The sequence below is a fragment of the Leptodactylus fuscus genome, chromosome 1 (assembly GCF_031893055.1).
Source record: "Leptodactylus fuscus isolate aLepFus1 chromosome 1, aLepFus1.hap2, whole genome shotgun sequence".
Lineage (NCBI taxonomy): Eukaryota > Metazoa > Chordata > Amphibia > Anura > Leptodactylidae > Leptodactylus > Leptodactylus fuscus.
Genome location: NC_134265.1, coordinates 73,003,168 through 73,020,580, shown reverse-complemented (window position 1 = coordinate 73,020,580; position 17,413 = coordinate 73,003,168). Strand labels below are relative to the sequence as shown.

At 38.5% G+C, this 17,413-nt stretch overlaps 1 protein-coding gene across 1 annotated transcript in view; it reads left to right on the top strand.

The window, feature by feature from the left end:
- TMEM232 (transmembrane protein 232) overlaps positions 1 to 17,413 on the top strand; it is a 138,877-nt gene that overhangs the window by 12,415 nt on the left and 109,049 nt on the right. The window contains exons 2-7 of the mRNA XM_075272250.1: positions 2,884 to 3,041; positions 6,696 to 6,807; positions 13,614 to 13,719; positions 14,558 to 14,715; positions 15,962 to 16,061; positions 16,397 to 16,524. Of these exons, the coding sequence (XP_075128351.1) occupies positions 2,914 to 3,041; positions 6,696 to 6,807; positions 13,614 to 13,719; positions 14,558 to 14,715; positions 15,962 to 16,061; positions 16,397 to 16,524 (732 nt within the window). The 5' untranslated portion in view covers positions 2,884 to 2,913. The remainder of the gene's footprint in view (positions 1 to 2,883; positions 3,042 to 6,695; positions 6,808 to 13,613; positions 13,720 to 14,557; positions 14,716 to 15,961; positions 16,062 to 16,396; positions 16,525 to 17,413) is intronic.

Sequence of the window (17,413 nt, the reverse complement as noted above, 5' to 3'; positions counted from 1 at the left end):
CACTAGATGGCAGTAACTGACTTCAAAGACTTTTACAGATAATAAAAAATGGTTCAACTGAGCTAAAGAAATGTGGGTGAAGAAAATAAAGACATATTGTTTCATTTGTTATCTCTTTGTCAGCATTTGTGTCCTGAAATAAAGTTTTATATTTATGTTATTAATATAACCTATGGGAGCTTTGTCGCCATGTGGTAAGATAATATAATAAATAATACCGCGCCTTTACTGTATCCAGTCTGCAGTACAGTGTATACAGTATTACATCATGTGCCAGCTTTAGTTGTTTTTCATGTGAGATTAATTGCAACGCATGTAAAACAGATTATTGACTCCTATAATAAATGTTATATAAGTGATCATATAGATGCAGTTATACCGGTTTACAAATACAAAATGTAATACAGAGTTATGGTTCATATTAATGTGTAACTGAAATTATATATTTTTTATCACAAATTTGCATGTTACAGTCATGAATAAAACAAAGTACACGCATTATAAATTCTATGGTTTTATGTATTGGGATATAATAAAAAAAAAATCTGGTTCTCAGAAGTTCCTAAAATATTTCAACTACTTTTACCATATTTTCTTTAGGACACTTATTTGTTGGTATAAAAATGGTATCAAATTTGGAAAAAATTTATTTTTTTGCTTTCATTACCTACTTCTATACTATTGCACATCTTAAAATTTGATTTTCTGTTTCTTTTGATTACAGGGACTACATCTATCTATCTATCTATCTATCTATCTATCTATCTATCTATCTATCTATCTATTTTTTATTTATTTATTTATTTTTACAAAAAAGTAGTCCATAGGTAAAGTAACTAGTAGTTTAGTAAAGTACAGGACTGTAAACTGCTTGTGTTGTCACTAGCTAAGCTCCCTGTTGACAGAGGAGAACTCTGGAAAGAAGATGGAGGCAAAGGTTGGCAGGGAGAGCAACTTCTGTTAGTACAAGGTGAATCAGAAGGCTCCTTCACTTCACAGTGATAACCATAAGAGTTAAATTTTGGTGATCAAAGAGAGGATAAAGGACCTAAAGGCTTCCTTTATCAAAGTGTAACTTTGGGACAATAACCTTTGCACGGAGAAGTGGCTTTTACCATTCTACCGGATCATTTGTAAATCACAGCTCATTGTAAATAAAGCTGTTTGAGTTTAATTAATGTGATTGCAGGACAGAGTATCAGCTATAGCAGGGGTCAGCAACCGTCAGCCCTCCAGCTGCTCTGAAACTACAACTCCCAACATGCTCCACTCACTTCCATGGGAGTTCCAAGAACAGCAGAGCAAGTATGCATGCTAGGAATTGTAGTTTTGCAACAGCTTGAGTGCCAAAGGTTGCCTACTCCTGAGCTAGGGTAATGTAACTAGCTAGATTGCTGATGTCTAGGTGTTAAAAGGGTAAGAAGCAGCCAGGTGCTTCTAATGTAATTGATTATCAGCAAGTCTGACAACTGCAATAAAATCAGAAGTTTTGGCAATTTTCTAGTCAGGAGCAAATCGGCTTGTGTTAACACAATAACAAGGAGGAAGGACATCAGCAATGATCTTAGAGAAGCATTTGTTGCTTCCTATCAATCTGGGAAGGGTTATAAGGCCAGATTCAAAAATTTGAAGTCCACAATTCTACATTTGTTTCTATCCATTATTCTGCCATATATTACATATAATGAACCAATGTACGTTTTGTGTATATTTTGAGGTTACCTAGTATGTTCAGTGTTCATGCATTTTAGATTAATATGTGTTATACATTATATACTATATAATTACACCATATATTTTTGTTTACTGTTTGCATCCAATGTTAACCCTTGAATTTGATACAGCATGCTATGTATACACAGTATCATGCATTAGATAAAGCTAGTTGGCAATATGCTGGGGCATTTTTTTGATGTGTTTTGCCCCTTTTTGGGGAATTGTTGATAAATTGGCTGGATCTTTCTTCTCCCTACCTGTATGTAATTTTGTATGTGGTTGGCCAATCAGATATGGTTATTGATGTCACTTTTTGCACTCTTAATTAGCATGTGTGTACATTTTTTATACTTTCTTATTAAAAGTTAAAGTATTCTCATTTGACATTAATGACAACTCTATTGGAAATGCCATAAGTGGCTGATAGATTCAGGAGATGTTGGTACCAGAGGTGGCATCTATTTCGAGAACAGAGGTCCCAACCCCTGTCTTGCAGTGAGGAAAGGCCAGGGAGACTTACTTATTCTCAGAAATCTCATACAATTAAATGGAGAGAGCCACCCAGGCGTGACATAAACACTTCTAAAATACGGGTCGGGACCCCCAATCTCAAGATTGATGTGCGTCCCAGACCTAGGACCCACATTTATCAGACATTTCTGTGGATGTAATTTTCAGTAATTAATTATAAAAATTCTTGGATATGCTAATTAGGAGGGTAATGTATGATACCAATAAGTATACGTGATTGGGAAGCCATTTCTGAAACCTCATACAGGGAGGGAGAAGGGTGGCACAGACAAAGATTAGTGCGATTCACTAGAGACCCTAAATTTTCATATTATTTTACCAATTTTTATAGTAGCCTAATGGCCAGGAGTGGTGCACAGTTAGATCTATGACAGAAGCAGCAGCACAGCTGGCTATGTACAGTAGGTACACAGAATGTACCGTAAAATGTTAGAAATTTTATGATAAAAAGACTGCAGTATTTAGAGAGTTGCGTTGCTGCTTAAGTGAGGGAACATTGCAGATCCTTCCTCATCTGATATAGATCATACACAGTCTTGGATCATCATTTTTTTTTTATCCTACCTCTGAATATTGTACAGAATATTGTTCTATATTTAATAGTTTACATTATTTTATTGCTTCTTAATTTTACAGCATCTTACTTTGTGGCAGAATAGTAGAAGAATGCCAATTCACAAAATACCAGTAATACAGAGCTTTGGGATTATCTCAACAAAATATCACAATGAACTCCAGAAAAAGTTATTACAGAAAACAGAAGAAAGCTCAGGAAGAGAATGTAAAAGTCCCAGGTAGAGATTTTAAGTTAACATCCATTACTAGTATAACATATGATATAACTCTGTTCTCTTTGTAAATGTACCATTACAATGGCCTATAGTATGGCTGGACACTTTTTCTATTGGTTTTGATTATACTATCCAAGGAAGATTTCACCTCTTACAGAGATGTTGACACTTTTCCATTCTGTTATGGCGGTCGTATTTGTAAATGTGACAAGGACAGGTGGTGCAGTTATATTCGCTGTCTTTGTCATTTTGTTATTGATAGAATATACCGGAATAATGTCTGTTTACCATCCAAGACAACCAATATGACTACTTCCTGTTGCCCCTTTTGGCTGTTACATGGCTCCCCAGGTTCCTGTGTACTTCCCTTCCTATTGTTCTCTCTACTTCAGTATCCATTCACTTTCCCTTGTTCTGAGCTCTGCTGTTTTGCTCATCTGTACTTCATATATTTTAGCTACCTGTTTATTTCAGTGTTTGATTCAGACCAAGTCCATGACCATGGCTTGTTTTTGACTGTCCTTGTGTGTGTTTCCTTAGGGCTACACTTAGTTCTTGTTCTACGTCTCTGGACCTTGGTTTCGTTCCACTCTGAGCTCTCTTTACTTTATTGCTATGTTGCCGTCTATGTTGACAACCACTGGCTAGCTCATGGCTATGCTCTGCTATTACTCTCTGCTGCCCCTGCAGTGAAATCCAGATCCATGTGCATAGTTTAAAGGTTGGCTACCTGGAATCCCTTACTCTCAACACTTCTGATTAGACAGCGCCTATCAGAGTGTGGTTTAAAGGGTCGATATCCAGCATTAGTTCAACAGAACAACTGAACAGAAAAATGTCAATCTCTGTAAATAAATTAATCATGATTACAAACCTTTGGCAATTTTTTGTGGAAGTCCATTGGAAGAAGCACTCAAACAAAAACACTATTCTCTATTCCTCTACCCATCACCTGACTGTCACTCTCTAGGCTTCTTTCATGTGTACTGAATTCTAATCCCTGCAATCCACCTTCTCATCAGACACCATCTTGGCCTTTTATATTTCTGTTTCTGTTTGCTCTATAGAGACTGCACTATATTTTCCTGCTTTGGGGCAGTGTAATCATTCAGCTCGCTATATTCTTATTCTCCTAAATAATTTAAAAGACTATAAGTACAGTATATGGTTAGGAAGGCTGAAGCGTGAGCTCCTTCATAACTGTGTGGCAGGAACTGTCTTCTCATCAGTAGTTAGTGATAGAAGTTTCTGTCTCTCCCTGTGGAGAGTCTGTGTGGAACACACCATCATACAAGAAGTCACAGATCCCTGCATTATTGCATGTGGATTTTATCTGGTCAAGTGACAATCACATGACCTAGCACAAGAGAAGGATTCATATAGAATAACTAAATAAGGCAATAATGGCTGAATTCTATATATTGGGGAAGTAGGTACATAAAGAATGAAAAACATGCTTTATTTTAATCAATCCACTAAAATTTGTAGGTGATTCAGGGTGGATTACTCTTGTAAAGGGTGGCTGAGGACAATAGAAAATATAATCATCCAAAATGGTTAATCTTTTTTGCTGGAAAGCAAAGACTTTAAAAGTGTCAAAAAAAAAAACAAAAAAAAAACGCACCAAGAGAAGTGTCCGATTGTTGACTGCTAGACATGCCTCCATGATACACTAGAACACATTTTGCCCAGTTGGCAGACTTGGAGAGGGGCGAATCACTGGGCAGAGAGAAGTATTGCTGCTTTAAATGAATTCACTGCAAGCTAGGTATTGGGAGGTGTTTGAAGTGGTGGTTACTTGTGGGCAGTGACACGCAGCAAACCGGCTTGGGATCACCACCAAAGGAGAGCATTGCTTGCTTAATCCACTGACAAGCATGAGCAGCCCCTACAGTTTCCACAATCCAGATAGACACAGGTAGCGCCACCATCAAACACTCCTGTCTCTGCCTGGACCATTTCCAGGTGCTGAACAGAAGGAAATTTGGTATCATGGCACCCATTACATGTTGTGCCATTAACAGCCAGCCATCATCTACTTTGTTTGCAATGGTGTCATGAACAAGAAACCTGGACTGCTATGGGAAGCAACCATATCATCTTTAGCAATGAAACCATAGTTTGTCATTGGTTCTGTTTGGCACCCGACAATGGTCAATTGGAGTATAGTGGCCTCATAGTGAGCTCTTCAATTCCTTTGCTGTGGTGTGACACATTTATGGGTCCATCTGGGGCACCAGTTTCAGAAATCTATGAGTGTGCAGGATCTTTAAAGGGATCCTATCATTCGGATGGAATTTTTTGTGACTAACACGTCGGAATAGCCTTAAGATAGGCTATTCGTCTCCTACCTTTAGATGTCTTCTCCGCGCCATCATTCCATAGAAATCCCGGTTTTCGCCAGTATGCAAATGGGTTCTCTCGCAGTATCGGGGGCAGGTCCCAGTGCTTACAAGTTTCACTGTCTGCGCCAGAAGAAGACACAGGAATAGGACGTTCCTGAAGAAGATGGAGGCATCACTGGAGAGTTTTCTCTCAGCATTGGGGACGCCCCCAGTGCTGTTTGAGTGCTTGAACCCTCCCTCAGTGCTGCAAGAGAACTCATTTGCATACTGGTGAAAACCAGGATTTCGACGGAACGGCAGCGTGGAGAAGACATCTAAAGGTAGGAGAAGAATAGCCTTTCTTAAGGCTATCCCTACATGTTAGGGACAAAAAAATTGCGTTTTAATGATACAATCCCTTTAATTTTTCCTGAGGTGGCCCTGCAGGGAAAATAGACATATGTTGTTGGTTACTGTATAGATTACAGGTGATCCCTGGCACAACCTATATTAATGGCACCAATATCTCTGCAAATAGGGAACATACTAGAAAAGTAGACAATGTAATGGTAGGAGATGAATAGCCTTTCTTAAGGCTATTCCGACGTGTTAGTCACAAAAAATTCCATCTGAATGATATGATCCCTTTAAGCCCAGCTGCTACATCTGTCAGCCAGTGTGCTGCAGGAGCCCATGCTGAACCTGATGCCTACATGCCCAAACATTTGTCTTCTTGTCTCCTTTCTTTTTTTACAGTTTTCCCAATAAACTTAACTAGAGATGAGTGAGTACTGTTCGGATCAGCCGATCCAAACAGCACCCTCCATAGAAATGAATGGATGCACCTGGTACTTCCGCTTTGACGGCGGCCGGCCGCTTAACCCCCCGCGTGTCGCCTATATCCATTCATTTCTATGTGAGCGTGCTGTTTGGATCGGCTGATCCGAACAGTACTCGCTCATCTCTAAACTTAACCTTTTTCTCTGTTATTGTAAGATACTATCATTACATTCACACATATTAAGTTTCAGTCGATTTCAACAACTCCATGGTACATTATTTTTTTTGTCTTTGCGTATAATACATATTATATACTTAATAAAACACATAAAAGCTAAATGAACATTCAGTTGCAATGAACCTTTCTACTCTAAGAGCACATTATTTTAGCATTAAATGTAATAGATTGGGATAAAAATAACAGCGCGCTATACTTTGTCTTAGAACTTTCTCATATTGTTCTAGAACTACTTTTGAAGATTCAATAGAGGATTATGTTACTTGTCAGTAAATGACATTTGAAATCACTGCATTCCTTGTGATCTTTATATAGAAAGCCCTTGGAAGTCACAGAGGAATTCATCAAACACTTTAATGCTGCAGATGAAGTTGAGGATCAAGAGCGCATGCTTGACGCTGCTCGGAAAATCCTACATAGGTGCAAGGTATCAAATATTATACATCTGTATATTGAAATTGGAAACAAATTAAATATTGTGAATTGTGCCAAATTAGAATTGAAAGAGTGGGGTTAAATCTATTTGACTGTAATGTTTCAGTTTATACGAAGGGTATTTCTTTTATATTTTGGCCATCTTTACTGTGCTGCTTGTGCCACTTTTGCTACCATATTTCAAGTGGCCTGCCCTGTATTGCTGTAGTTCCATTAATTGACAGAAATAGCCTATTAACACCTCTATTTTTTAAAGTATTTTTACTTTGAAGCTTTTTTCCACACTGCTGTACTTCTTATGGCTCTTCATGTTAATTAAGTTCCTCAGGTTACCGCTGAAGATGACCTCTTCTATACACTGTTCAGTTCCTACCTCTCAGTATAGCCATGGGCATGCTGTTACTGCTGATGCAACTGGTCCTGCCCAAATGACCCACACACCCTCTGTGCAACCTGAAGGCCTAACAAGCCTTTCCAGCCAATTATAGGAAGCCATGACATATTTATAACGGCTCAGCCTTCAGTACAGCACCTGAGCAGTATAGGATATAAGCAAGCTAGTATCTGTGAGGTTATCTTCTTTCTGTGTGCTTGATTCTCGTTCATTGACCTAGGCCCATTTACTGACTTTACAATTGACTTTGACTCTGTTCTATTGGTTTTCTGTGTATGAGCTCTGTCTTGTCTCTGACCAGAAAACCCATGCTCCCCATCCTGACCTTTTGGTCTATTTATGATCTTGTTATCTTGATGCCTTCTACAAACCTTCAGATTGTACCTGAATAATCTTTGCCTGAGCCACTGATGTTCACACTGGCACAAAACTTAGAAGGCTACTTAGATAACGATCTTGGGATTGGCCCAAAAGCTCCACTGTTTAGGTGGCACAGTGGGTTCACATCTTGTTGCCCATTACAATTTAACTGGGTTCTTAAACTGTACAGGCGCCAATTATTTGTATCTGCTCCATTGAGGGTCTGTTTTTTAGTTGGAGGAAAACTCAAGCATGCAGGACTTTCTCCTCTGACTAATAAAACTGATCCACAGCAGTAGATCAAAATTTTGTACATTGAAATCAATGGGAGACAAAGACAAATGGAAGGTAATATGCACCCTTCTGTCAATCCATTGTTATGGTCAGCAGGGTTATTTAAAAAAAAAAAAAAACTAAATAAACAAAATCCCCACAGAGCCCTACTGGGCTTTGAACCGCAGGAACACCCTGGTGTGAACACGGTCTTGCAGTTAGTGTCACTGCCAGATAACCACACCAACTTGGTGAGCTCTGTTAAATCACAGAGACAGCCTGGGCAGCTCAGAGCAGCCGCTGCAACTAAACAAAACTGTCTAACCAGAACTCCTGAATTAGACAGAGACCAAGTATACAGTGTGTGCTACCAGTACCAATCAGACACACAAGGAAGCTCACTGCCCAACAACTAATAGTGTGATTCTAACTCAGGGGAATTAACTAGCTATGCCCAACTAGAGAACCACACAGGAACCCATGCGCACGCACACACATATTTTGCAAATGTGATTTGAGGCTAGAGCACGGATGGCCCAAACCAGCCTCCTTAAATTGAGGGAAGGCGGGCCTGAACAACCAGCCCAGGTGCTCAAGCCAGGTGTCCATAGGCTGACACCACTGCCAGTCAGCAAACTGAACTAGCCCATCGTCTGGAAGGGAATTAACCCCGTGAATGCTGGACTGAGCAGGGACAGCGGAACAGGCTGTGACCCTGATATCTTGGTTAGCGCTCAGATGAGCAGGATTATGTTTGATGTTATTTTGCATGGTTTTTTTTTTTTTTTTTTTTTTTTAAATGTAGATTGTGAGCCCCATGTAGGGATCACAATGTAATTTTTTTTTTTCCATTTAAGTATGTTTTTGTAGAATGGGAGGAGATCAACACAAACACGGGGAGAACACAACACAATACAAACTCCTTGCAGATGTCGTTCCTGGTGGGATTTGTACCCAGGATTCCAGCGCTGCAAGGCTGCAGTGCTAACCACTGAGCCACCATGTTGCCCCATTTTGCTAATTTTTTTTGCCGTAAGTGAAGGTTTATTTTGCTGTTTTTCTTAAATAAACCGCTTTGCTTCAAGATTTATCTGACTGGTTGGGTCCGCACCACTGCTTCTACCTTCCCCACACCCTATAAATGACAACTTGTGACTATCATCCATGGCATGATGATATGTCTCTACAAAGTTGGACATTGTATGTGCTGAATGGACATAACTTCCAGTAGTCAATGTATTCATCTTTTTTCCAGGAAGAATGAAATAGGAGTGGCACAATGTAGAGTTCCAGATCGTGCAGAATAGTTATTCTATGAAAAATGATAAATCATCTTGTTTTTCAAAATGCATCCAGAGTAACATGTAATGGAACATGGGAAGACGTGTTTTAATTGTCTCTAATGCAGTTCTAATCCAGGGATTTTAGCCATTTCTTTGTACGGTAGTAGCATTACGTGCCTTGCAGTACGCTTTAAGGTTGCGCTACCACAATGAATATGATTATTTCTTGGCCATTTAAGAAACACGGATTATGTAGGCACTACAGTTATAGGTTTTTAAATCCAGATTTAAACACCATAAAGGAAATAAATACGGTGATTCATTTTAATAAGCCACTTTGATTTAGAGGTAAGCAGAGGATGTACAATAGAAGAATTTGTGTTATAGAAAATGGATGCGGAGAGAAGGCTTTAATAAAGGAAATGGACATAAAGGGGAAGATTTAGCACCAGCTTACTGACGTGAAGTACAGTGCAAGATAATTGTGTGAGCGCTAATGGCCGTTTCGCACCTCCTAAGAATAAGACCGTATGCAACATTTGCCACAAATGGCTTATTGCCTGCGCTTATTGTTAGAGTAATAATATCCCAGCTGGAAAAATGTCGGCATGTTTGTTCAGGTTTTATCTTAGTGTGTTCAACATTAGTATACTCATGATACTTAGTCTGAATCTTGAATGTGTCCTCTGTCTGCTGTGAAATCTGACTTTTTAATATGTCAAGCCACATTAACTCCTCAATGTATCAAATGATATGAACGCAATCTAGTTATGCTAATTGTACTACCTTAATGCTATATGCATGTTTTTATGGAAAGAATTGACATTAACCAAAGCCGATGGGGTAAATTTTCTCTAAAATGGTCTGTTTTACAGCTAGATTTGCAATAGTAGATTATGTTTGGAGTTGTAATTAGACTTAACATAAATTAACAATAATTATGTAGTCTTACAATCTTCAGACCGTTAGATGTCATCCTTTAAACTGGTGTCCTGGGATCATAATATTAATAGCTCAAAGGGGACAAGCTCTTGGAACCCCTGCTGATCAACTGTTTGGACAGTCCAGGACACTTGACCAAGTCCTGCAGCCACATCACTGTTTATATTAGTCAATCTATATGCATGGTGTCTAATTATAGAAGTATAAGAACTGAATGGCAGAAAGCTTCAATACCCAGAGCTGCCGCCACTAACTACATAAATTCTTCATTTAACCAATTTAAATGAAAATTACAATTCATTACATCCCTTATTATTAAAGAAGACCTGTCACCAAGTACAAAATACTAAATGCCATATATCATTTGACTCTCGCTGTACCCCTAGTCTTTTTGGCAGTTTTGTTTTTAAAACCCATCCACTCGTTCAAAAGATATGATCCTTGGAAGGTTATACCTTTAAAGGGGTTGTGCAATCACAAGGATCCTATCTATACTGCTTGTTAATGTGGATGTAAGACTTTTCCTAAATACACTGCTTTAGCAAAACTGCTTTGTTTGTCCACTATATCACTTTATTCAATTCATTGTTGACACAGCCCTTGACTTATCTGCTCAAAAGTCAAGTGATGTATCTGCTGCTCTCAGGGGGGAGGAGGAGGGGCTAAGTGTACGGGAGCCAGCCTGTGTATCTAGCTATTCCTGTGTCTATAGCATGTGACCTAGGTCCTGCACTCAGATAGGGGAGAGGAGCTGCTTTCATTTCTAAACGTCTTCTGTTCTCCCAGTTATCAGGCTAGCTAATTCAGTTGTGTTCATTATGGCAGAGACAGGCAGTCTCTGTATGTAACACAGAATGGAGTTGCTCCTGCCTGTACTTCATAGTCCAATATTGTGCATATAGTGTTTAAGGACCTTTGATGACATCACAGGCCCTTCAGCCACCCCATAGGGTCACGCTATGTGGTGGGCGGAGCTACATGCTAATTTGGGGGCAGAGCTAAACGGCAGGTTGCATGTGAAACCCCGCCCACCAAATGATGCAGGAAACCAGGAAGAAAGAAGATTTTACAGCCGTGAAGACTGGTGAGTATGCGACGTGGGAATACCCCTTTAAGGCTGAGTTCATACAGAGTTTTATGGTCAGGATTTTGAGGCCGAATTCGACTCAAAATCCTGACCAAAAAGACGGTTCCCATTGATTTCAATGGGAGCCAGCTGTTTCTTTTTTCCAGGAGCCGTATGTTCCGGCTCCCGGAAAAAAAAATGGACATGCTCATTCTTCAGGCGGATTGCGCATCGCAAATCCGTATGAAGACACTCCCGACTAGGCCCATTCATTTGGGCCTAATCCGGATCGCAGTGCCGTGACCGGATTCCGGTGCACTGCTACCTGTATTTTGGACCGGAACCTGAGGCGGCCTCCGCCTCAGATTCTGGTCCAAAATACTCCATCTGAACTTAGCCTTATTCTCCAAGTGGGTGGTAACCTTGTGTTTTTCTATGAGAAAATAAAAAATTCACGTCCACATGGAAAATCTGAACTAGTTTAGACCAAGGAGGTCTCTGAAAAAGACCCAGTGACCAGACCTAACAGGTAGTGCTGTTGCAAGACATGTACTATTGTTCCCAGGTTTGTGCAGGGATGTAGTTATGGTATTTCTGAAACATAGTACTAGAGATTAAACCATATTGTGAATGGTAGTCCCAGGACATTTCTTTTTATTTCCATTTTATTGTTACAATTTTTCCAATAACAATAAAAGAAAATAAAGAAATGAGAATTGGGGCTAATATATTATTAGAAAAAAAATATTATGTATATTACACTAAAAAAATATTAACAGGCAATCAGGTAATGTGTTATAGAGTTGTGGCAAATGTACAATGTTCATTTACTTACAAGTAATTACAAGGAATCCAAAAACATGTCCACAAAATCTCTCATGAGCCCCACATCAAAGAGAAATACGGTCTCAATGTGTGTCCCAAAGTGACCAATTTATTCATGCTGTTGCGTAGTATTGCTGTCAAATATTCCATAGTTTGCAGGTCTTAAATATGTACATATAACGTGAGGTGAGACAGAGGAGCAGTACGTCTCCTGTGTAGCACGAGACACTTGGCCGCCGTAAGGACTTGGAGGATCCTGGTAGGTGATCTCCCAAGTGTCTTGGTAGGAAGCCCCAAATAAAGGTGACTGGGTCCAAGCGCAATTGGTTCTCAAATAGATTAATAAGTAAGGTGTTCACGACTCTCCAATAAGAGAAAATAGGAGTTCAGGTCCAGAATATAAAGAACCAAGAATGAATATCACCTCCAGCACAGATTCTGGATCATAGGACTTAATTTGTGGAGGAGATCTGGAATGCGATAGGTCATTAACGACTTACCGTAAATTGGTTTCTTTATGCAAAGCACTCCCTCATACCTTTAACATATTGCTCTTTTATTGCTGTAGTACTTTTAATAATTAGATACCTATTGTGCCATAATGTATATACATTGTTCCATGTATTAACTTTATCTTTGTGTAATTTACTTGTTTTCTTCATGTCCAAATGGTCATGTGGTCTAACTGTGACTCATTGGGAATGCCTGGTGTGACTGTATTTGGAAGGGGTCATCATCTCTTGGTATGACCCTATCTACAGTACAAGTCTACACAACTCTACATGCTAAGTAGTTCACCTCCCTCCATTCCTCTCCTTCCTACCCCTGGATTGATATCACCACAGTGTTATTAAACAGTAACACCCATCAAATACTGAGGCAGCATGGGAAATTAGTATTAGCCTCACTGCATGAGACCTTGTGGGCATGCATTGCTTCGCCAAGTCTGAGGTCATATACCAGGTGGCAGGCCAACAGAAATGGCTGACTCCTTTAAAAGCTAATTGGGTAAAGAGTATTCAATGTTTAATTATTTAATTGGAGTCTTGTCAGTTCTTCTTTAATCCAAGTTCTTGAGGGCAGCAGAATGCATTTTTAATATCTAGAGCAGCTCAATAGCACCTATAATATTGTAAATGGCTTACAAGTTTCAGCGTTATTAGCATATAAAAAGTTACTGTTGAGCTTCGCCCAAAATGCTTCCAGCTTTCTCTCCTAAATTCAAATTTGTTAGTTGAATCTTGAGCTTCCACCAAGAAATGGATTCTTACCTGAAAGTGTGCAGCAAAGCTGTTTAGAGGCAACTGACAAGGGTGCATAACTGTAGTATCATTGGGTTTCACTTGACTCCTCTACAAAGCCAGTCTTACCAGTCTATCCAGTAGGTTAATATACTGTATGATAAAGGCAGTACTCACTAAAACTTATCTCAAAATGGCATCTATATAAAAATTTTCAAACCCAAGACCAGGGCCATTTTTTGTACTATTATTTCCATACCACTGCTACAGTTACTATAAATACTAATATTCTTACAAAAACATATAATACATATGTGCACAAAAAGGAGCCTTCAGAAGCTAGTGCAGTAATATGTAAATAAAGAAGGTATTAAACAATATTTTTCTTAATAATTCCTCTGGTATTATTTTTAGAGACAATCGAGACCTCGTTCAAAAGGTTCTGGTCATTGTGGAAACCTTGAGCTAGCATGGACTGAATTAATTTTAATGGCACAGTGTAAAGGGAAAATTCAAGAAGGTAATGTACTGTACGATTTTGTTGTATTAGAATATGAACGAAATATTATGGGGCTATGATGTTCACTACCTTCAGTATTCTATAGGACAGTTATTAAAAATCAGTCCAGAAAATAATGGTATAATTCTCAGAAACCGCTTTCTTATACCTAGACTGTGTCTATGTCCAGTTTTCTGAACATACAGAGAGTATGACATAATAAGTTAAGTAAAGCAAAATAAGAGAAAGCAGCAGAATAACTATAGAAGGACCTTCGGACATGCCAGTTCAATATAAGAATACGAGAAATTAGCATGTGAAAGCTGAATGGACAGAGTTCTTATAATGCACCTCCCAGTGGTTAGAACGTAGAAGGCTAGTTTGAGTCTCCAAAGAGACACAGAGAAGGATTGATTGCGCTCCACCATAGAGGCTGGGGTCCTTCTTCCTCCTGAATTTGGACCAGAAAGAAGGGAGTAGTGGCTGAAAGGGAGGAAACAGTCCTCAGCATTTCCAATGTTACAGTGTAGGCAGAGTTCAAGCAGTAGAAGAGTAAACAGGAAGTATGTGAGGCGAACCTTCAGCCAATAGCAGCAGAGCACTGAGAAAGGGGTATTGTTTTGGCCACTGCTCCTGCACACTCCATAAACTACAGTGGTAGTTGTGTTTGGTGTCCAGAGAATGTGGTGTACAGAGAATCTTGCGGATTTTGGGGGATCAGAGTGAAATGGATAAAGGTCCTGCACTGATACATTCATGATGTAAGTAAATGTAAAATTAATTGCGAATTATGAAGATGTTCCAAGAGTTTCTTTCCCTATCACTGTATAATGCCCAGTGTTAACCATGTGTCTTTCAGAGGCTTTGGATATACTGACTCTTTCCATTGATCAAGCTGAACTAAATAAAGGCCATATTGCGGTGCTGTTCTTTATTGCTGAATCGGTTCTGTATAGAATCTGTTGTGATACAGCTCAGAAGCCATACCTATTTACTAGTGAAATCAAGCTTTCAAAGGTACCATATAGATTTATTTTATTCTACATTGGGTCACAGTTACAGACTATCTGGATCTGTTTTGTTCTTTTTGAAAGAAAAAAATAGAAACATTGAGGAAAGACAGCAGACAAAGACAAGTATGGAGGAATCATCCAGCAACGAAACCAGGATATGAAATCAATTCCTTTCTTTATTTCATGTTCGTAGAAAATATATCAAAAAATAAAACATGCAGTCTACAAGGAATAGAAAGCTTGCGTCAGACTGACGCGTTTCGGATATGTCTATCCTTTCTCAAAGTCTGCATGATCCATCTGCTGGAAGTTTGTTCCAAGCCTCAACTACTGTTTCAGTAAAATAATATTGATATTGGTTGTGATTCCCCCATAGTTATTTCATATAGTGCCCCTTGTTCTTCTGTTCACTTCCTTCCTTTGTGTATGCAACTGTATACTTTTTTAGATGAATACAGTAGGTTACTTTCCATCAAATCAGCAGAACCCAATGGACCCCATTGTAAATTTAAGACTCTTCCAGCACAATATTGCTGCCTATGAGGGAAATGAAGCAGATGTTTACTGATAATGACAATGTAATTTGGCATCGAATATTATAGTCAACCCACAACAACAAAGCAGCTGACAACATGGACAGCGGACCGATAATAAAATACCATAAAATTTACATTCTTATTTAACTCCAGATTTTCCTTGTCCTATATCCAAAGTCCAGTCACATTTAGTGGCCACATGGCTATTATCAATCAACAATCACATAACTCAATGAGTCAATTTGAAGATTGTGCCGACTTTCTTGTAGCTGCTATGTGAGACTGGACCCTTAGAATAAATTACAGTGGTAAATATTTCCTATAATTCTTGACAAGGTAAACTAGAATTTAATCACAATAGCATTGATTGCACCCTTTGCGTCATACTTGATATGTTGTTGCTTACCCCATACTCGTACATTTGAAAGACTGAAAGGGATTATCTAGGATTAGAAAATTTAGCCGCTTTCTTCTTCTCAGGAAATGACATCACATCCGTTGGTCACATGGCAATGCTACAGCTCGATCCCATTGAAATGATTCCTGGATAACCTTGAACTGTCATTTGAAGGGGACTGATATAAGGATAGATCCAAAATTGAAACCCAATATGGATAACATTGTTTATACAGATAACTTTATATTATTTATAATAAATAATGATAAATATATATTATTATATATATATTTATTTCTTTGTAATTACTTTAACAGCTTGGACTTTTGACATTTATAAAGCTTTACACCTTTTATCTCCTTGGGGATCTGCAACATTTTGAGGAACAAAAAAGGAGACTTTCTACATATCTAGAAGGTTGGTTTTAAGATATTGTAGAATGACTTATTTATCATAAATTATGAAAATTCTGATTCAGACTGCTTGTAAACATGATGGTGTTTTAGCCATTTGGTAGTGTTTTCAGAATTTAAAAAAAATAATTTTCTATTTCAAGGGCAATAAATATATAACATAATATGATGCAATATGTAATAATAACAAACATATCCAACCTTCTACCACGCAATCTGCGCAAAAATTATAAAAAAATATAAAAAAAAGAGAATGATACCATTCCATGTTTTCATCTATGCATATTTGTGGTCTGTTCTCAATTCTAAACAATATCACCATTTTATTCCTTTATCTAGCCCTGCCACCATGTGAAACGGCGTATCAGCAATATCCAAATGTTCTTTCATCTGTGTATATAATGTTACAAGTTGGAAAAGTCATTTGTGACTTAGACTCTTGGAAAGAAAGTAAGATGTTTTTAAAGGTGAGTGTTCATTATTAAGAAATGTTTAACGCATTTGGATATTGTCAACTGGCTTGACCTGTTTTTCTCAGGGACTGTTAATACCATATTAACAAGATTTAGCTTTTAGGTCGTCATATTTTCCATTACTACTGAAACTTGCTAATGCAGATTAAAGAAGCTATGGATACGGTAGTGAAGTGGTTGCGTGATCACCTAGGTGAAGTTATACGTGATGTTTAGTTTAGAAACCGAATTTCATTTACCCATTAAGGGTATTCAAGTTACTAGTGGGGATCCCAAGTTCATGAACCTGATCTTCTGGCCCTAGCCGGAGGAGACAGCTGCTACAGATAATGTGAGAATTTATCAAGACTGGCTTTTTCTGCACATAATTTATTAGGAGGCATACTGTATACGAGGCGTAGATTTAGGGTCCATTCACACAGAGGTTTTGGTGAGGATTTTGGAGCTGAAACCATTGAAACCATTGAAACCATCGAAGTCAATGGGAAGCTTTTTTTCCACATGGATTCTGATGCAGATTCAGCGTCAGTGCCAAAAAACTGTGTGTGAATGGACCCTTAAACTATAATTTACACACCTGGAGTAAATTATATTCTGGCCCCAACACACCCACTTTTTGGAAAAGATACAAAGTTGCAAAGTGCTGGGCTAATTTGGTTTTGTGCCAAAATTGTAGCATTTATCAAAAGAATTACTTTAGTAAATTCACAAAGTGTCTGTATGTAGCAGAAGGCAGGATTGGTTTTCCAGAGACAGGCAAACCCTTGTTGTGGGGTTTTGTCGATGGCAAAACAATCTCTTCAGCCAGATCATCTATTGTATAAAATTCTGCTGTCATGGATTGGCCAGTAGGTCTGCATATGTCTGTAGTTCAGCAAGACAC